A 22,185-nucleotide genomic window follows, 5' to 3' on the forward strand; every position below is an offset into this window, starting at 1 on the left:
TTTTTGGACATCTCAGGCCACACTGATCTTTCTCTACAGACTTTAAGCAAGTTCACAATAAAATGTGACCATATAAAGTCAGAGTTTTTCTTCAAGTAAGGAAATGTCACATCTCAGTGAGCTGACTGAACAGTCCCAGGAAATGTAAATTAAAGCAGGAGCATCACAGGGATTCTCTTTATATGTAATTAGAAGAATGGGGAACAAATCAAATGACCATTGAGGAACTTGCATCTGGTTTTGTGAGCAAGTTGGAACCTACAGCCAAGCTGAGGAATCAGTAAATAGTGAGCTATGAGCAGTTACAGAGTCCTGGAAATGAAATAAAGCAAATGAAAAAGATTTACCATGTTTTTAAAGCAGTTCCCCCTCAGGGGGAGCTTTGGATTTTAAACTAGGAAAACAGAGTATAGTCTTAAATAGGAAACTGGAATCTCTTAGAATTCCTGCCTGGAAGGTGGTGAGATACTCGATGAAGGCCTGTGCATTTGATTTTCAGAAAGAGAAATCTTAAAATGATTTTGTAATAGTGGGGAGGGTGCTTAGTGTTGCTCTGGAGAGAAAAATCACGGAATTGTAGTGCCAGAGAGAAGTTCCTGGATAACAGCACACTGAATAAAGCAGAAGGTTATCTACTGAGCCTTTCCTGTGACACAAAAATTCATCTTGACATGACATTTGATTTTTTTTTGGCATCGTGTTGTTGGCTCAGATTCCATTTTTGATTCCCTGTAACTCACATTTCCCACTCTTCCTTGTAGAAATGCCATAGTGAGATCATTTAGAGACTAATATTAAGTTGGGATACATCAACTCCACTGCTTGTCTTGTTTGCTAGGTCAATTAACTTGTCAAAGAAAATGTAATTAATTTACTCTGGCAACACCTGTTCTTGTCAAATCCACCCTGTCTGTTTGTTACTTCTATTTTTTTGTGTAGCTTTTGATTATTGCTCAATCTGCTGCCTTGTGGATATGGAAAATACATTTATTTTGCTTTCTTTTCAAAAATGGGTTGGTATATTTGCCCTTTGCTTGTGATATGGAGATTACTTCAGATAGTTCTAGTAGCAGAATATGTTAATTAACCCCTATCAATGTGAAAACAAGAATAAAAACCACTGACCTGCATTTCTATCCTCCCCATAAAATTGTTAAACATTTTGTCACAATTTTTCCTTTCTGTGCCAATGGCAGTGAAAGATTGGAAGTATTAGCATTATATATAAGCTGCTTTTCTTCTCTATCAAGTAAAGTCTATCAATTCTTTTAATCATCTTTTACTGCTCTTTCGTTAATACTGTAAGGGCTCAAGATGCAGCAGGTAGCCTGGTGTCTGTGACAGTGTGAGGGATTAATGCTGGGAACTAAAAATTCCTTATTTCTGTATTTGTCTCCTGGCAGGCTTTACATGACAGTGAGGATGAGGCAGATACCCCTAATTCTTATGCTTTCCCTGCTCCCAGCACGTTGCAGGAGGTGACTGTGATTGTATTGATAAGAAAAACAGCTTCACCTGTGATACTTGACAAGCAATAGTTTGGATATTTGATCTGGGATCTCCTGAACCAGTGAGCAGGCAGGGGGGCTCTGTTGTGAGCAGCAGTGCTGTGCTCCTGGGGTTAACCTGGAAAGAACAGCATTAAAATCCTCTCTTCCCAGGTGAATCTTCATACTCACTGCAGCTAGTTAACCTTGGCTCATCCTGCCTCATTTACTGAGAAAGCTCTTCAGTAAAAACAGTCAATAAAACATGTTCTTATTATAATATCAATATGCATGTGCTTCACTGGGAATGCTTTTACCTGTACTTTGGTTACCCAGACTGTCAAAACCCAATCTACTTGAGCAATATTAAATTACCAGATTTGAAGTTACCAGTGATTTTGGAAATGCAGACACCTGACCACGTTGGGCTGGTTTATCTTTCAGGAGAAATGATGTTTTAAGCTCCTCAACCTGTAATTGGTATTTTAATGATGTAAAAATGTTAACTCTGAAGTGCTGTTTTTCACTTTTGCTGTCGTGACTTTACTATTTTAGGTAAGTGAAGCCATGGAAACAGGCCAGGCACTGTATAGCCAGGAAAACACAGAGATACAAAATTGCCAAATTAGCTTAAAAGAGGATTAGTTTGTCCTTCCAGGATGCAGCCTAAATCTTTGTATTTCCATTTGCCTTGAATAACACTGCTTGACATTAATGCAGTCTTGCAGCAGCTTATGTTCTAGGAGAGAACAGGAGAAAACTCTTGGTTTGTCATAAATGTCAGTTTAGAAATTAATTGGTCACTGAAGCAGAAGAGTGTTCACAGTGTAGTTACATTTGGTGACTATGTAGAAGATCATGCTGTAGAAAAACAAGCTGTGAAAGCTTTATTCATATTTTTTAAAAGTTAGACAAGAGCAATATTTCATGCCTAATCCAGACTTGTGTATCCAGTAATTTAAATGTTACATTTCACCAAGAAATGGCTGGAGACTCTTGCTACATTCGTGGAATGTGTCTTTTTCCAAAACCAGTTGTTAAATTTAAAATATATTTGGTTCTAGGCATTTACAGCAAACTCTATCAGTTTACTGTAGTAAAGTTAGGGAGAAATAGGTTTTGAAACCTCTTTATCCAAAGAAATGAGTTAAGAAGCTCTGCTCTTCTATTTTAAAATCTGCTGTAGTAAGATGTTTCCAGTGTCTCCTGTGGAAGAATAGCAGAGTGTTTCAAAATGATGGGCAAATGCTTATGCATACCTGTGCTGGAATATTTGATTTGTTACCTCAGCCAAAGCTAGTGATTATAAAACAGATTAAAAATTTCTGCTCTGTTCAAAGTACAATTCTAGCAGTGCTGGGAAAACTGTTACTTTCTTCCTCCTCTTTAATCCATCTGGAAGGAATGACTTGACCCTCACTTTCTGCTGACAGTCCTGAGTCCTGGCCAGGATGCACCTGGATACAACTCAGGCCAGGTCTGGCCATTACTTTTCAAGAATCCATGATTATAAAGTGAAGTGGAATAAAATGTACATTTGAATTTGTTTTCCCATGAAAGGATTAAAACCAAAGCAGGATGTAAATCTGCCCATGGTTTTATGCTGTTAATTGAGCCCAAGATAAAGGTCTGTGTACAACCCCTGCATCAGTTAGTTGTGTGCCACACACACCAGGAGCTGCCTGTTTGTGTGGTCTAATTAATGCATGTTCAGGTTTATTACAATGAACACCAACTTCAGCATCCTTTAAACCAACTGACTTTTTACAAGTTGATACCAGTTTCTCCACAGTGCCTTTGAGCCATGAGATTCATCCATTGTCACACCTCCATTCCCCACAGCACAGGATGATCTGGGGGGGATGTGCCTGTGCTAATGAATTTTGTCTCTCTGGGGAATTCTTTGCCTCCCTCGTGCCTCTGCTTTCTTATCTGTAAAATGAGCTTAAAGTTTGGTCTCTTAATACTAATCTTTTTATTCAGGTAAATTTTTACATTCCAGAGACATTATTTTCTCCTAATACTTGGAAGCTGTGTATCCAAATAGTTCTTAGAGATGAGATCACTTGTGTAACTGGACCTTAACTATGCTGATGAACTGTCTCTGTGCCAAACACTTAAATGTCCATTATGTTATTGGAGATTTTTCCCTCCTTTTTTGAGTCAGGCAGCTATATATAGTTACATCAATAATAGAACATACCTGATGAAGTAAATAATTCAGAGACCTTTTTTTCCTGATGCAGTCATTTTCATTTACATGGAAATATAAATATAAAAATTTTAAGCTGAGAAGCAATAATAGCTATGGGCTAGATACACCCTCACTTAATTAGGTGGATTTCCTGCTGGGATTCTTCTTCTTTCAGAAGCATTTTAGAATATGGATTGATTCAACATTTTTCTTCAAAGTAACCTGAAAGGGTTACACAAAGTTCAATTTACCTGTGAATGTAAATTAAAAGGTAGAAGGTACTGATGTGCACAAGTATCACACAAAACAGTTAGAGAGCTTCCTATCTATTTGTGCTGTGCCTTTTACAGTATCCATCCTTGGAGACACTGGGAGAAAATCATTTCATTCTTCATTCTTCATTTTCCCCATTGTTTTACCACATTGCTGCATTTCTTCACAGGAGTTCTTGGTTTCTGTTGGAAAGTTGTTCAGTAACAACTCAGGCTCAGCATTACACTCACTTAGCTTTATGTGCAAATGCAAACCTTGTGGAAAGCCAAGTCACTGACTGAAACCTTTTTTGTTTTTCCTGTTTAAATGAGCTTGATTTGTTTTCCTATGTGTTCACAGGCTCTTAAAATAAGAGAGAGCTGCAACTGCCCATCTCTTTCTGGACCAGATCCTCGCCTTATTTTCAAACTTAACATGCAACATCTCCTGGAATCGTCTAAAGATCGAGAAGCCCCAAATTCTACAAAGCAAGATCCCTCAAAGCCAAAACCAGACTTTGCTCACACTCAAAAAGTGGAAGATATGCCTGTAACTTTTGCAGTTAAACCTACAAACTAATGACAATGATTTTCCCTTTTTATGGAACTGGTGGTCCCTGAAGGTCTGTCTTATAACATAAATTTGTCTTTGAACCATAAAGGAGATGTAGCCACTCAGATTCTCCATTCTTTTTATGTGATTCCCTCACTCAAAGCAATAAGGAACCATGCCCACACAAGAAGAGCAGTGTGTTGGAGCAGAAAGTTTCTTATTCATTAAGAGTTACTAAAATAAATCGCTTCTCAGGGGAAAGATAATCTCATACAATCCAGTGACACAGTGTAATTTTCAGCTTTATCAGGCTCACCTTGATCAGAGGACAGATGAGCCAGAAGCGTCCCTAAAGCAGAGGGAAAAGTACAATTTTCATCACTTAAGTTGTCTGGTTTATCTTGCCATAATTTGGGTTAGATCTACTCAGCTTCATTTGAGAAATAATGAGGAGAGCTCACTGCCTGCTCCACATACAGGCTGTTTAAAAATATTAAGCTGAGAAGTGATAATAGCTGTGGGCTAGATACACCCCCACTTAATTAGGTGGATTTACTGCTGGGATTTTTCTTCTTTCTGAGGCATTTTAGAATGTGGATTGATTCAACATTTTTCTTCAAAGTAACCTGAAAGGATTGCATGAAGTTCAGTTTAAAAAAAAAGGAGTTAAATAATTTTCAGGGGAGTCTTTCTTTTGAAAGAAGCACTGAAAGAACCACAGTTTGTAGCACTAGGATGCTTTGCAAGGATGGCTGTTGTCTTTTTTTAAATGATCAGGGTGCCTCATCAAAGAGCAGTTTTGCTGCAACAACATTTAATTTGGATATATCCATTTGGATAGAAACGATTGCTAATGTGGAATATATCATGTAGTAAGACAAATATAAGATTTTTTGACTGCACAGCTTTTGCAGCTGTATCTTGTAAAAGGTGACTTCTCTTCAGGAAGCTGGCATCTAATGCTGAGCATCCCTCCCTCCCCAGTCCCCCTGAAGCCACACTTTTTATGCCCTGGAGGCCAACATGCAGTGTAGGTAAAGCTCTGCCTTTCAGGATGGACCACTGGGACCCAGCGTGGTCATCTCTGTTTGAGTTGTTTGAGCTGTCCTTGCTTTGCAGTTGGTGAAAATACTAAAATGTCCCTCTTGCAGGAAGGTGTAGAAAGAGGTGGCAGTGAATGAAAATAAAAAAGGGAAATCCTGTTCCTCCAGTTCTTAAGATCTGTTATTTACTTGGATCGAAACTTGTTACTTACTTGGATCAAAACAAAAATCTCATTCATATATGATAGGGTCTTACATGAAGGAAACATTAAAAATATTTTCCAGTATATCCTATTTTTAAACATTCTTTTTCTATATGGAGAAGGGAAGACTTTATCATATTTCTTCAATTAAATCAGAATGCAAGCTTTTAAAAAGGAACACCCCCTCCCTGTTCAGTGCTATCAGTGAATATAGTTGGGAGAACAGATTGTGAAAGAAGTAATTCTTTCTCTGACTTCAGTCCCTGAAGCTGGGTCCTCTGAGAAACACCAGCAACTCCCTTATCTCTATTCAGAGGTAAGTTGATGTCTCTGTAATGTTGATGATTCTAGGGCTGATTGTATAGGTTTAGATTGGCTGCATATTGCTTACAAGCTGGTTTTAAATCTCTGCTCAGCACTGCTGGCAGGAGGCAGAAGGTCCAGCCTGACCATTATTCATCCATCCATTCTTATTCTTCATGACAGGACTTTTTGTAGCAGACGTTCAGTGATGTGTTGCAGCATTTGGACATTGTCACCTGAAGGGAAACAGAAAAATACACCATTTAGATTTCCCTGTGGACCTCAGAGTTTATCCTGCAGCACCAAAACCCCAACGCCGCTGCCTCTCTCTCGCTCCAGTGTCAGAGCTTGTTTTGTTATCCAGGGCTCCTGCTTGACATGCAACTGGATGCTTGTGTCTGTTAGGAATGAGGAGAACATACTAGAGTTTTACAGCATTCAAGATGAAGTGTGAAACTACACAAATTTAATATTTCTCCTCTCTGCTTTAAGTGACTGAAGTACAGCAGTGGAATGCTCAAGATACAGAGAGATTTTAAAAACTTTGGAAGTAGATAGTTTTGTAACCACGGTCATGGTGATGTGAGAGAAAAGGTTCCAAGGGAAGGGTAATTGCTTATACTAGACTGACAAAAGGATCATGTACTTTTTCGAATTATAGTGGTCTAATAAAACATATTTCTCTCCTTACAAACACACACACAGGAGTTAGGCCTCTAAACTAGAACACTCTAGTTTTAAATACAGTTTAAATGGTTTTAAATGTATAATTTTAAATCCAGTATGTGATGTTGAAAATTTCAGGTTTTACTTTACATTCTGAATTTTCCTTAATACTTTTCTCAAGTGCTTTTGAAGGGTTTATTCTTCCTGCTTCTCTCATGTCCAACACAGAAAATGCCTTAAATTCATCTGCCTCTTGGAGGACACTTTGTTTAAAATTCTTACTGAATATTTTATTGCATCTGTCTATATTGCTAAGGTATTTTCTTTCTTGAACAGAGAAATTAAAAAAATATTGCTTTCCAAAGGTTTGGGAAGTCATAGTAAAAATTGCACTTTTAAGTGATCATTTTCTGTGTGCATATGTAATTATGTAATATGTTAATATATAAGCTATAATCTATTATCAGATTATTAATCATAAAAATTATACTTTCAAAATATATCCCTTAGGAAAATGCTCTGGTTGCAAGCTTCTGACGATCTGTAGAAACTTTTAATTACGATTGTGTAACTTAGGATGTCACTGGAAAAGTAGATCTAGAAGTGTTGTTGAAGGAACTCAGTACTTGAAAGTCACATGTCATAGAAGAGGGAGAATAGTGGCCAAAGTGAAAAAAGGTAAGAAAGACCAGTAAAAACACATCTGCATTTCCAGCTCCAGTACTTGGTGCTGTACTTTCCAGCTTCCTGCTGAAAGAGTAAATATATGGTACAAATTCCACTCAACCTCTTGATTGCTGTAGTGGAGTGTTGAGAGATTTTGTAAGCCAGGAATGTGCATTCAAGGCAGTCTTGCAATAAAAATGGCTCCTTATAACTTTTGGGTTGTCATGTTTACTCTTTTTTTTCTTGTTTTGGTTTTTTCTTTATTTTTTTTTTTAAACTTGAAATACCTGAGTGCCAGGAAAGCAAAGCAAACAGCTGTTAGAATGCTCTTTGTTCTTGAATTCTGTTTGTAGTCACTAAGAGAGAACAATCCTGCAAGCTTGATGCTTTTTCATATATTATGTAGACTGCCACAGCTTTTCTTTCAGTCTAGTGTTTGTATCTCAATACCCCTGGTTGAAAAACTATTTCCAATGTATTAGCCTGTGTAAGCTGTTTTACAGCCATCCACATTCTCTCTGCTGAAAGTCCTTGTTGTTTTCCAGGTCTTGGGAGTATTTGAGGGGGGAGCAGGATGACCACAAAGTGTGGTTGGTGGTAGAGGCGGCAGCATAAGACTTTCCTGTCACAGTATAGCATGTTTCCTTTAGGTTCTCAATCCATATTGCAGAGTGTGGGTTAAACACCTCCAGGAAGGACTGATATTAAAAACTTGTATTTCTAGATCACTTGAAGCACCTCATAAATACTGTTTTTTCCATAATACCTCTGTAGGTGATCCTTGTAACAGTTGGAGATACCGAGGCTCAGTGAGATTTTAGTTCTAGCAAAGCTCAGCAGAAGTCAGTGAAAAAATCTTGTGAAACAATTGTTCCTTAGCTTACTTACACTGTCATGTCTGTGTGTGTCTAACAGAGTCCTCACAGCAAATTGAACTGATGGGCTTTCAGTGATTGCTACAATTTGTCTCCTTTCTATGTGTATCTGCAGAGGTTGGATGTACCTCTTTGCTACTAAGATACAGTTTTTTGTTCTTGATGTGGTTATTTCTTAACTACTTTCTCTTAGGTACAAATCCGTTGTGGTTTGCTCGCTGGCCATCATCATTTAGGAGCTGATGCCTCAATCTGTTGATGTGGTGGTGATTTGATCTCTAAAAAAAGTTTAGTGGTTATTTAATCTCTAAAAAAAGTTTAGTCTCGAATTCGTGGTTCCACTGCAAAGCCAGGGTTTGCTGGGTATTTGTGGTCTCGTCAGCTAAAGAGAAAGCCAATAAAAGTTGGCTGCTGTTCTTCCTTTCCCGTGCCCCAGCCCCACCTTTTCCTTGTGCTGCAGGCTGAAGCAGCAAGGGCTGCTGAGAGAGGGATCAGGATAAGCAGGATGGGCTCTGAACTGAGCCGAGGACGAGATGGGCTGGAAATGTTGTGCCTGTGATAACTTTATTGCTGGGGTTGACAATTGTTGGCAGGTCTGTAAAGAGAACTGACTGAGTGTCTCTGGTGTCGCTGCTGCTGCCTACACATATTGCAGCCATCCAGTAAATGTGCTGTTTGATCTCCTGGAGCCTGGGGCTATGTGCCAAACACAGGCCTAGCAGATATTCCTGGCTCTGCTGTTCTGGCTGTGCTGGTTCAAGGCTGCTGCTCCTGGTGTGAGCCGGGGGCTCTTGCCCTGATTTATGAATGGATGCAGAGAATTGTTATCTCCAGCACATAAATTCATTATAACTATTAAACTGAGGTGAAATTGAACCTGTTGACCTGGAAGTGAATGGCTCCATAACATTTCATTAATCCTTTGAGATGTTTAATTCCTGCTAATTTGATATTTCAGATACGATCTCCTCCACAGATATAATGGCTTAATTAGTATACATTACATGATGTCTCATCACACTGCAGCGTGTACAGTATTTATCCACTAAAAAGTAATTCAGTAGAACTCAATTATAATACATTGACTAGAGCATAAAAGTTGAAAAGGATATGTGCAGTAGTTATTATATTTTAAGCATAAACATTTTTCAAGCAGCCTTCTGTTTGTTGATATTGATCACCTTCTAAAAATGATGCTCCTAAGCCTTTTGTTGCAGCTTACTATAATATTTCCATTTAAAATGGGATTCTGACAATATTGGATTAATTAACAACCATGACCAACATTTGGTGGACAACAGTTGATGGAAATCTGATGTGTAACTTAGTCACCTGTATAATATCCTTAATACAGTCTTTCATATTGTTGGAGATCAGCAAAACAGATGTGAAAATGGAGTTTGAAGAACAGCTCTCTATTTTCTGTGGTTGTCTTCTATATCTTAGTTTGATAAAACCACTGTTGACTGACAGCACTCTTTGGTGATATCTGCCAAAGAAATTTATTTTGTAGCTTTCAGCCTACAAATCATTTTACTGAAGTCACCTGTTTCAGAGCACACAGTTTCACGAGGCAGTTCAGAACAGTGGTGCAAGTTAGGACTGCAGGGAACAGGCAAAGAGAAAGGTAATAGGTCTTTGGAACCTGGTCATTTTGCTGCTGCCTTCCAGTGGGAAGTCAGTGGAGGCACAGATGTGAAGAAACTCTGATAGCTCATCAGTTCATTTAGCAAGTGGAAATAAAAATTTTGCTTGTGGCATGTGCTGTATGATCTGACCAGTGAACTTTTTCCTTCAGCTTTCAGTCCCATGTGGATTTTAATGGGAAAAATAACTATTAGAACTGTACTGGGACATTTTGTAGACAGCCTTGTGGCCATTCAGTCTTTTGTTTGTAAGGTCAGGTACAAAGACTTTTTCAAACAAGTTCCATCAAAATGGTACAGCCTGTTCTCATGAGATGTCGTGGCCACTGCTCTCCAGTTTTTCTTAGGTTCTTATCATGCCTTCCCTACACAATCCATTGTAGAAAATTCGCCAGGTGCCACAGAAACTGGGTGAGCAAACCAACAGTTCAGCATCAAGTCAGTGAGAAAAAAGGGTGTGACATGATCCATGCATAAGCAACAGAAACTACTGAAGACTTGATAATAGAGAGCTCTGAAGTTCTTGTGCCAGTTTCATTGCAGGTTCTTCACAGCCTCAAATACCACTTTAGATCTTTTCAAATTGTGGTTGAGATCAACCCAAGAGGCCACAAAAGATGCAAAAATCTGCTGGAAAAGTGGTACCTCGCAACTCCTTTGCTGCCTCTTTTCTAGAATTGCATTTGGATATTTGACTCAAGTGTCAAATAAAATATTTCCCCCAAAATGTTAAAGGATGTTTTTTCGTTTGGATATTGAAGTTGGTTTTATTTTGTCAGGTCAGTATGTACAGGATAGTACCCAAGTTTAGATGACTCCTGCCCCATCCCAGCCGTTTCCCCTCCAATGACTCTGCAATCTAAGACTTAATTAAATTTATCTCTTTTTCCTTTCTACCAACATTGATCTATATTGTATATTTCGACTCTGGAGAATCAGAGCTCCTTACTCCTTCCTGGGATACGTTGTCAGATTTATTCCATACATATCTGGAAAAAGTAATGAAGGAGTAAATGGTGCGGGAAAAGCGCAGTGTGACTTTTCAGTCACCAGGTGGCAGCTGGGCTGCCCGAGCCGGGCCTCAAACCCATGGATTCTACACCTGCCTTTTCAGTCCGGATTCAGGAAATTATCCAGGCGATTTTCCCTCTCGGTGTTAACGTCAGTGAGTCCTCCCCGAAGTAAACTCGAAACATCATCCCCGTGAGCCAGTGAATCTCTTGTGGTTCTGCTGAAGGCTCTCAGTTCTTTATCCAGATATCAGATAGCAGCTTTCTGTGAAGTTGTCTGACAAGCCTTACTTTCCTTTAGCAGAAATGATCAGAAAGGAGTGACTGAGTGAAAAACTGTACGTGGAAAAATTAACTATGTACCCTTGGATTTATACTTGAAGTAGCCAGTTTTGAGCCCCTGTTGCAAGTCTGGTCTGCTTTCCTCCAACTGCAGTGTAACAAATGAAGACAGAACATTTTATTTTGGTGCTGATAACATCCTTCTCTCTGTCTAATGATTAAAGCAGGAGCTGTGCTCTGAGGAGATAAAAGATATGTTTCCACCAGTGTTTCTGATATCTTGGGCCTGGATTTTTTTCTTCCTCCACAGCCTCTCAGCCAAAGCGAGGATTATCCCTGAGGGAGAGAGAGCCAGGAGCTGAGGTGACCACAGTACTGACTGGTCACCTCACAGCAGGGTGAGCAGCACAGGATTGGAGGTGGGATTGGATCCCATTGACAGGCCAGTATCATCAGACAAATTCCAGGAGACAGATCTGGTTGAGAGCAGGAGGCCCAGCCAGTGTGCCAGGATCAGCAGGGACAGGGCTCCAGCAAAGCTCACCAAGGCCTGGGACTGAGCTGAAATGGAGCCCTGGCTGGTGGGTACCTGTGCAGAGGCCCTGCCAAGGCTGGCCAGGGCATTAAGGCCTGCTGGTGAATTTGGGCACCATGACAGCCATCCTGGGATAGGAGAGCCTGTTCCACTGTATAATGTGAGAGTGGACTAATGGTGAAGTTTCCAGCTAAGGAATGGAGACTCCAGATTTCAGTTTCCTGTGCCATCTCACAATGGGCACACAGATTTTTAGTATAGAAGTTTCTCTTCTGTAAAACATGAGAGAATAAGTTCAAGGATGTATCGGGATGGAGATGTATCTGAGGTGAGGAGAAAATGAACTTATTAGGATAGGCTGTTCTTATTTTCTTCTCTACAGTTACATTTTTAGAGTACGAGGAATAATGAAGAGGGGAAGAGATCAGCCAGCCCTGCTTGTTCAGGAGGGCATGAAATGGGACAACTGATTTGGTTTTGTGGTCTCAATGCTTGGTGTTCTCTCTCTGCCCCCATTCCATGTGAGGTATTTCATGAATTAAAAGGTGAAGGGCAGTAATCGAGGTTGGTATTTGGAGGAGCTGAACATGTGTCTGTTGGATTTCAGTGACTGCCAGGTATATGAACAGCAAATTCTGAGCCTGGAGAAGGTTTCTATGTCTTCCTTAAGCACTTGCACTTTAACAAAATGGCAGATGATCCTCAAAGTGCTGAGAACTTCAGCTGGCTGTGTCTGGTGGGGTTTTGCTCCCTCCTTTGCTATATCCTCAACTGTATCACCTTCTCATTACTTTGATCATACAGATGGGGCTGGACTGGTCTGTGTTTCACCATTTTTCATCCCAAAAGCTAGAATGAAACAAAACCCTTGAGAAGCAACAGGGTCTAATTTTCACTGTCTCAATGAGGCCTCTCTTCTGTTCACATTGAAACCCCTGGCAAAAGTCCCAGTAGTTAGGTCTGGATTTCTCCCTCCTTAAAGCAATATTCTTCCTTTTGTGCTTTATTCTCTGCTTGTCAGAATCAGCTGATTATGAGCTCCTGCACAGATGACATTTTATCTGCAGTCAGCAGGAAGGAGGCATGAATTAGGGCTTAGGAAAAAAATGTTCAATAATTAGCCACAGAGGAAGGAAAACATCCAAAAAAAGTACACAGAAGGAATTGACTTATTTCATTTGACTGGGCTGGAAAGTTCAGCTGTAATGATAGTGGTTAAATTAATTATGTTGATTTGGTAGCAAGGAAGCTAGCTGGTCCCCAAATGATGTGTATTATTTTTGAACTTAGATGAAGTAGCTGCACAGTGCTGTGGATGTGTGTCAGAATCACAGCTGTCAGGTATTCCTCACTTGCACACCCATTTAGGATTTGATGCAGGATGGCACAATTTGGTCACACACTAACCCTTAAGCCTGAGCTTGGATAAGTCTGTGGAAGGCTTTAGTGCTTTCTCTGCCTTTACTACTGTGAATAATGATGGACACAGTTTTGGATGATGTGGTGGGTTGTGACCTCTGGCACATTTCTGTATTCCAGCTGAAATGTGTCCTGGGGCTGTGCTGAGGCTGATGCCCTGTGTTCAGTAGTGGCTGCTGGTGGTGCTGCTGGTCCTGCATCATCTTCTACTCCCACACCTCTTACAGCTCCTTTCTGCCTTGGCTGCAGCTTCAGTGACTGGAGGTGTTTGTGGGCATAGCTAACACAACATATATCACACCTGTCCCTGTGTGGAATCAGAGAACTTCTTGTGGCTGTCTCCGGGTGTAGAATTTAAATGTGTCCCAGTTTCAATTCTCTGTGGCTGTTTGGTCTCTTTTGTCAAACTACTTTTATAATAACTTACTTCTGACATGCTGACCTCTCTTATTTTTGTTGTCAGCATTGCAGGAGTGAGGATCCACTGAAAAGACTTTTCCATGTGGCTGTGGAAGCCGCTGAGACCTATGGACTTCTTGATTTTCTCTGAGAGCAGGTCCCAATTTTTTAGGCTGTCCCTGGAGTAATCTCCATCTCTTAGCTTTGGACTTTGGGTTTTATCATTTTAAAGTTTGACAGTGCCTGTGGGACACACGTGTCAAGAGGCATCACATCATGGAGGATGTTTCTTAATGGCTATTGTGGGCTGATCCATCCAGGACTTGAAGGAGGACCCTGAATTTGATGGGGATAAAATGAGCACAGCATTAGCAAAGAGAAATGTTCAGAAGGTTCTCGTGTGCTGATATCTGAGACACAGAGCAGTCTCCTGAGCAATAACAGATCTGGGGGCTTTACACATTTCCTTCTGTTGCCACTGATGTGGGGTTAGGCTGGGACTCACTGCCAGCAGCAGTCAGGCCTGGCTGTGAAGGGGTGTGGGTGCTGATGGTCAGAGGGGTCATACCAAGGTGCCATAATGAAACCATAGTTATTTTTAGAGGATAAAACCCCTCTAAACATTTATAGCAGTTTTGCTTCATTTTAGTCCACTAATAACATATTTTTGCCACGTACAACATTGCCTGAGTACAGACCCTTTGCTGTAATGGTTTACAAGTTTTCATGTCTAAAAAAAATGTTCTTTGCAGTCATTTGGACTTGGTGTCATTTTTATAGACTGTGTACACAATTTTCCCTCCTGGAACAAAACACACATGTGCAATCCTGTCCAATCCACAGCTCTTCCTCTTTAACACTACACAGAGCTGCTTTGTAACCTCTGTCTTCCTCTAAGGCTTTCCCACCTAACCTCTTTTCTTATTCCCTGCTTTTCTAGGTTAAACTTGGTTGCTTGTGAAAAATGCAGGGATAAATCCAGATAGCTTTCTGCCTCTGTTTCCAAATAATAAGAAAAGCTTTGACAGCTGAGAGCCCGGGTGAGCTGAGGTGGCTTAACCCACGCTGTGGGGCAGTGGCTGCAGGTAATACCTGGCATCTTGAACTCTTCCTGCAGAGACTTTCACCCCAGCTGCTGAGACATCAGTGACTCCTAATGTGCCATCCATTAGCCTGTTCCACTGTAACAGCATAATGAGTTGCAGGAATCCAGCCTGGAGGTCAGGGATGAAAGGCTTGTGTTGAAGCTGCTTAGTGAACTTGATTCCCCCATCTTTAGAAGGTCAGAAAACTCCTCCACCAAGAGGATGACCTTTGCCAGGTCACAGAGACTGATGGGCAGGTTGGCCTGTGCCAATCCGAATTCTGAGACAAATCTTGGAAGCAGAGAGAAGTGAATCCATGTTTTCAATGAGACACGGCTACTCTGTATCTGTGTTGATTTCCTAGCATAGGAAATTCTACGTATTTTAAAATAATACTGAATAATATGGAGTAGAACATTCTTAGGCTAGTGCTGATGGGTTTGGACTGCAGTACCTCCTTGGACTCAGTGAGGTCATGTTTCTACATCTACTCCAGCCCATCAGCCTGATCCAGTGAATAGGGAATAGGAAAAATGCAACAAAGAAACTGTCCATACTGAGACAATTTAATTAGAGTTTTTTTGCTTCTACAAAAATGGCCTACACAGAGAATACAAAAATAAAAATCAATGCCAAAATCCTTGGCAAAATACAGCTTGTACAGGCTTCCTGAGGCTTCAGAGCTTCTGGTGCAAAGGTTCCTCATAAAGCTGTGTATGATTTGTAGAAAGGGAAGAGCAAAAAAGAAATAAAGAGAGTCTATATCTGTAGCTGTCATTCTCACAGGAGGGCTTCAAAGACCCCAAACTAGTCACCTAGGAAACTTAAAATCTTGCAGAACTCTCTCCTTTAGTATAAACATTTTTAAAAAAACTAGTGTTGTGATTAATTTTTCAGTAAAAGGTGTGGATTTGCACACTGTTTGTGGAACATGAAGGTGATGTGTCCGAGGTCGATCCAAGTGGGAGGTTTGAGCTTTTTGCTCTTTCAAAGCCAATTAGATTTTGGCCAAAGCTTTGTGGAAGAAGCAGAACCACCTTCTCCACCCCTCCTCTTCTCATTTCATAGGTGCCACGTGGCTGGGGCTTTGTTCCCTCTACTTGCTTTGATTTACACTGTCACACAGACAAATCAAAGCCTTCCCTTTATTTATTGCAGCCAGCAAGAGTGTGCTATAGACTTAATTCAGGATATGGACTCAAATCCTTCCCTGGAGCAGAGCGTAGTACTCTGTCATTTGCAAACACTTGGAAGCACAGTCCTTCAGAGCTCCTGTAAACAAGAATAAATTCAAGGAAAATTTTGAATTACATGTGTAGTTTGAATGAATACATTGGAATGAGAGTAGCAAGACAAATCTATCCATCATGGGCATTTAGTGCAGAGCCTGTATTTGCTTTTCTTTGCTATTCCCATGGATTCGATCAACATCGCAGGTCTGTCATTCGCTAAATACATGGGCTCTGCTCCCCGGGACAGCAGCTCATCAGTTACCCAGGGAGCAGCCTGTCACAGGGCCTGCACACACCATTTGTATCTGTCACACCCCCAGAGATCAGAATCTTCCAGAGTCCCACTCATCCATGGCTTGGGAATGGGCTTTATGTACCTGAGAGCTGCCGTGCTGGGTCTGAAACCTGCAGGTGGAGTTGGAAAGTCTGGATTTCTCAAAGTTAGATTGTAGGCACCAGCCTGCAGCTGTAAATTTTTATAAATAATTTTTCATTGATGTCCAAGAATGCTGGCAGTCACTTCAACTCACTGGTTTCGGAATTCCCTCTCCTGAGTCACAGTCTGCTGTGTTTCTTTAGGAGAGCTGCAGGAAAGGCTTAGAAATCAAATTACAAACTTGGATGTCGTCTAGACAAGCCCAGGCACACGTGCTAAGAAAGCTGCACTGAATCCCTGCCCCAGCACCAGAGTTTTTGTCAGGCTCTTTCAGATGCCAAACAACTGTGTGACTTACAGAGTGCAATTTTTTACTGTTCATAGTTTTGTTTTGTTTTTTCTTCATATTCCCGCTCTCTGGAAAGATAAGAATGTACATCTTTCCACGAGTCTCTTTATGCCTTCGGTTGTGTTTTTTTCTAATCCTTAGTAAATTCCTTAAATATGGTCAGGATGATAATTTGCAGCTGTAACTGGTTTGGATCTTAAAGGGATTGTTCTTTTTTTCCCTCACAGCTTGGTACTTTCAGCTCCTGCTGTGTTTCCATGTGCTTTTCTTCTTAGTTCTCTGCAGGGAGTCAAGGGGTTTCATAATGATGATGCTGGACAGCAAACACAGTGTTAACATTATTTTACTCTCCTGTATCTTAAAAACTTCTCTAACATATATCATGTCTTTGATCCCTTATCTGGACTAATTGAGTTCTGTTTTGTTTTGTGTCTTTTTAAGATTATTGTTTTTTTTAAATGAGTAGCTGATACATTTAACTTCAATAGAGTAGGAATTGTGTAGTGCCTGCATGTATTTCTAAGCCAAAATTTCCCAGGGATTTTGTAGTAAGGCCAGTTGCCATGAACTCAGTGCTCTTTGAGGACATGCTGAAGTACTCCTGGTTATTTGGATTACAGATGCCCTGAATCTTGTTGACATTATAGGCTTTGTGAACTATAATATTTCTTTGGGAGCATTTGTATTCTTTCACTGCAGTGCTGTGTGTCAATAAAAGAACTGGGGTTCTTCAACCTAGGAAATTTTAGTTGTGTCTCTCCATCCATCCCTTTTGTCACTAGCAGGTAGAGGGGAAATTTTAGTCCCCCTTCTTGTTCCAGGTTCTTCAAAAAATATAATAAAATCTTCCCGTGTCCTGTAGACCTGTTGCTCATTAATTCATTTAAGGTTTGTGCCATCTGGAAAATTGGTACCTACTTGCATTTTTATTATTGTTTCATACCTGAAAACACTGGGTGCACTGCAGTGGGAGGATGACCTTACCTCCAGGCCTACCTGCTTATGTCCTTTTTCCAGCTGGAGGTTTTGCCTAAGCAGATGCCTGGTGGACTGTCCAGAACACCTCCTGCAGCTTGGCTGCCAAAAAGCCACATTTTTCTGCTATTCCTTAGCTTTTCTTAGCCCAGCTCAGCATGTGCATCAGTGCTGTCACTCTAAGCAGCACATGAACATGCATTTTTGCATTAGGAATCCCAGCACTCCCAGTAGAGATCCAGATGAAATGTGTTTCCAGGGGAGACCCTGTCACAGCCCAGCAGATCTCACTAATGCAAGACTGTTCCTGGTAATCAGACTGATAGTTCTTATTCTCAGTTTTGTGCCATTACCCCTTGATAACTCCCCTAAGGACTAAAACTTGCTTTTTGCTCTTTGCACACCCGTCATATACTTAATGATGACACTGCATTTTCACTTCCCTCTCCCTGCCCTGAATCCAGCCACGATTCACACTGAATCCCAACACACCCATATCATTTATGTTTTTACATTTTAGTTTCCAATGAGTTTGTAAACATCTTTCTTTGACTAGGCCAGGATAGTCATAATTGTGTAAATTCTGTATCACTGAGTTGTTTCCCACTTCCACAGTGTCTTTGCTTTTCACAGCTTAGGTCAAACCCTGCCTGAACACCAACACACTTGGCTGCATGTTAATTTTAGTTAATAGCTATTCAGTAAAACAATGCATCCAGCTCAAGATATATGGCACAAATTAAGCTGAATGTCCAAACAAATTCAGCAGCAGACCCCGGCCTCGGTGGGCTCTTTAAGTCCAGTGTAACATCCATTTACATTGTTTTATTTCTCTCTCAAACTGTAACTTGCTCCCTGTGGGGTTACACTGAGTTAGTTCCATTTTCACATTGTACTGGCACCACCATAGTTTTGCATTTAAATAGTCTCATTTCATTTTGATATCATGATGTCCCCTCCACAGAGGCACGTTGGGGCTGCCTGGAGAATTCCTGCACTATGAGCAGCACTGCCCAGGCAGGGCAGGGGCTGACACAGGGCTGTGCTGCACAGCAAGCTCAGCTCCCATCTCTCAGCCCACTCTTTTCTCTGGACTGATCAGGCAGTGGATTTTTCTATCCTTGGAGCCCAGTTCCCTCTCACTGGCAGAAAGTGTATGTGGATAGGAAACATGGTCTCTGGGAAAGGTGATGGTGTCGGGCATCAGCTGGGAAAGGACACAGGCAGGGCTGGTTCTCAGGTCAGCACTGGCTGTTGTGTCTAGTCATGGTTAGAGCTACCTGCTGCAAAATCCCATTTTGCAGGGAAGGGTCAATCCATCCCCAGGGTTCCATGGGATATGAGTGTCTCTGCCCTACCACCTGGCTGTACTTGAGCCAAGAACAGCTAGACATGAGTGAGCAGATGTCCAGAGTCCCCTGAGAAATGTACACACGGTTCCTGCAGTGCCCCACATGCCCTGAATGCCTCAGAAACACAGAGCACTTCCAGCTGTAAATGTCAACATCCCAATGGCAATCCCTGTGCATCTGTCTGCAGTCAGCATTCCATAAACAACTCGCAAATTATTCCTGCCACAGGGAAATTTGTGCCAGACCACCCTCTCCCAGCTCAGCCTGAGCCACTTAGGGAAGGAGGGATCCAAGTTTCCGCTGTCAACAGCCTGTCTCTGAGGCCAGGGCACGGCTCTGGGACTCTGCCCCACAGTCTCAGCTCCAACAGCGTCTTCATGGCAGCAGCAGAGCTGGTACTTTAGGTCAAGGGGTTTTTTATTTATAGAGTTGCCATTAAATCAGTGTAACACAGTCATGCAGTATTTATGGGAAGATTAGATACATGGTTGCTTCCAAGGCAAATAAAGAGATTTTTGCTTCTTGATGGAACATTCACTTGGAAAGCAAACCCTGGCTTTAATGTGTGTTTCTTTCTCTACTGCTATAAGTTTTCCAGGGACAAATTCAATCAGGCTCTTTGACTCTAAAGGTGAAGTCTTTGTGGTTAGTGTTTTAATTATTTTGTTTTTAAAAACGAGTTCTGCAGCTTTTGAGCTTGAGGGTCAGTGGTTTGGTTTTAATTCTCTCTGATAGCAGTGAGACTACTTGGTGTGAACCTACAAAAGCAATTCTGTGAAGTTGCTGCATTTAGGCATCTCTAGGATGATGCAAGAATAAACCCATTTGTTAGAGCTACCTCTGGGATCCAGTGCCTATGTACATTTGTCAAAGGACACAATATTGAATGCTTCATTTTCCAAACACTAGGCCAAGATAAATTATAGCTGGATGTTGAGCCTTCCTGATATAAATCAGTGGCATATCAATAATAACATTCAGCTTTTCAAGTAAATGTGCTGGGATCCTTATGGGAAATAGTAGGTTGCATTTCATGGACTTGTGCAAGGGGTATTGTCAGTGGAGCCTGCTTTTTATTCTGGCCATAGACTAATGGGAAAGTAAGTGTAAAAAGACACAAACTAAAAGGGATTGGGATGATGCTTTGGAACAAGTGTTTCTGACTGATGAGGCACTGAGGGCATTTGGAAGCCCATGCAGAATGGATGCAAGTGCTTTAAGGCCAGAGATGAGGAAATGAGTGCTTTTAAAAGGTCACATGAGACTTGGAAGTTAAACTGAATGGGGAAGGAAGACCAACAATGTATGGGACTGAATATTTGTTGCACTAGTCTTTGACTTGGGAGGCCGAGGGCCAAATCTTCTTCTAAATCTTAAATAACAACTAGTTTGGTCATTTGACTCCAAACTTCAGTTTTCACATCAGGCCCAAGTGCAGTTCTGAAATCTGTTTGTTGTGATTGACATTTTATATTGATTTTAAAATACTTTTGCTCACTTACAAGGCCCTCAAGTAACACTTTCATGAACTGTCTTTCAAGGCTGACTTTTCACTTTTGCTTTCCAAAGAGTATCTGCTATTTTACTGTGACATTCATATTCATCACAACCTGGAAACAGTTAAGGCTTGAGCTTTCTGCCCTATGGCTTTAAAAACATCATTCTCCTTAACAATAGAATATTGAATCTGCTTTTTTTCCACTTAGAATTTGAAAGAAATTCTACAGTGGTTGATATTCTCCCAAGACTTCAAACCTCAATACACAATTAGCAGGTATTTAGCTGTGAGAGCCAGGAATCCTTGTTTATCCCTGACTCAGACAGCCAGGATGCAGAGAAGAGTGGGATCCTCTTACCCTCTGTGTACTCTACACACATCCGCAGCAGGTGCACAGTTCCTCCACCGGCTTCTGCTGCTTTGTACAGTGGGAGACTGTACAAAGATGTGATAAACATGCTAAGAGGGAGAAATAAAGGGAAGGAAAGAGGTTGTAACCCAGAAGGCAGAGGAGGCAAGGATTAAAAAAGTAGAATTTCAGCAAAGACTGAAAAGGTGTGACAGATGAACATGTGTGCTGCACTGCACAGACCATCCAGTAACACAAATAACAAAACCTCCTGAGCCCCTGTGCTGGGTTCTCCTTTGGAGACTATCAAGGAAATAGATTTGCTTTCCCAACCTTTCACCCCAGAGAGTGGAAGAATAAATAGTTCAGAGGCCTGGGACTATACCCAAGAGTCCTGGGTTCATTTCATTGCTTTGTCAGAGGCTTCCTGTACGACCCAGGCAAAACAGTTCCTGGAGTTGTGCTCCAGTCCAGCAGCAATGAGGGATCCAATTGCTTCTTTACCTCCAAAGGATGGCAAAACACAGGTGTTAGAACTGCAGGGCTGATCAATGTGGACAAGGACCACGGGGTGTTTGGTGGGATCATGATACTAATCCCTATTTGCTTGTAACTTCATGTTCATGCCAATCAAAACAAGAGAGGGTAAGAATATTTTGAAAGGAAGAAGCTGGGACATTTAATCTCAAAATGCTGTCATTGTCACTACAGGAACCTCTTCTCTTAACTCATACTTGGAAAGGGGTATTTTCCTCCCCAGCTGCTCCACACAGATATCCACACTGGACTCGCTGACTCCTAAACCCTGTGTTTCACTGTAAATTAATATTTTACCATGTAATGTGAATTAATGCTGGCCCTCAGTGATTCTACTTTTAAATATACTCTCCAGGGTTTAGTGGCTTATGGGATTATAGAGTTAAATTCAACAAGTAAAGAAAAGGAGAGTGAGAAATCATACTTTTACTACTACTGAGAAATGTTTATACAGCTGCGTGTTTCTGCGTCTTTTACAGTAAATATTCTTTTATTCATGCTTATTATAATGTATTTCTGGGTGATAATTCATACAATGCAAGGCATCTCCCTTCTCTTTTGTATTTAATTATATTTATATTATTTGTTTACTGATGGCAAATACTTTCATAGATGAAAGTAGATAAAAGGAATAGATGAATCAATCACAGAAGACAGGAAAAAAACATGTATTAGCAACAATCTGCTGGTTTTTAAAAACTGGGGCAAGCAGGAATGTGATACTTTCTGGTTACGCTTACTACTGTTACTGTACCAGAATACAGCAAACAACTTATCTTTGCCTCCAAAGCTTTCTGTGGAGAACAGACGTATTAAAATACTTTGACCTATTAAATCTAATGGTGGGGGAAAGAATTTCCTTTGATTTTTCCTTTAATTTCTCCTTCCCCCCAGTATTAC

The 22,185-nt window shown here is 40.9% G+C and overlaps 1 protein-coding gene across 5 annotated transcripts in view; it reads left to right on the plus strand.

The window, feature by feature from the left end:
- The window catches only part of OMA1 (OMA1 zinc metallopeptidase), a 47,427-nt gene that overhangs the window by 11,786 nt on the left and 13,456 nt on the right, over nt 1-22,185 (plus strand). For 2 of the 5 annotated variants that reach the window (XM_064665125.1, XM_064665126.1), the window contains exon 9: nt 4,294-7,577. The exons of 1 other annotated variant lie outside the window; for it this stretch is intronic. In XM_064665125.1, coding sequence (XP_064521195.1) covers nt 4,294-4,512 — 219 coding nt within the window. In that variant the 3' untranslated portion in view covers nt 4,513-7,577. Of the gene's footprint in view, nt 1-1,403; nt 1,774-4,293; nt 7,578-22,185 lie in introns of those variants that run through there. 2 more of the 5 variants (XR_010432797.1, XM_064665127.1) reach the window with 2 other exon arrangements.

The sequence above is a fragment of the Pseudopipra pipra genome, chromosome 9 (assembly GCF_036250125.1).
Source record: "Pseudopipra pipra isolate bDixPip1 chromosome 9, bDixPip1.hap1, whole genome shotgun sequence".
In the NCBI taxonomy this organism is placed as follows: Eukaryota; Metazoa; Chordata; class Aves; order Passeriformes; family Pipridae; genus Pseudopipra; species Pseudopipra pipra.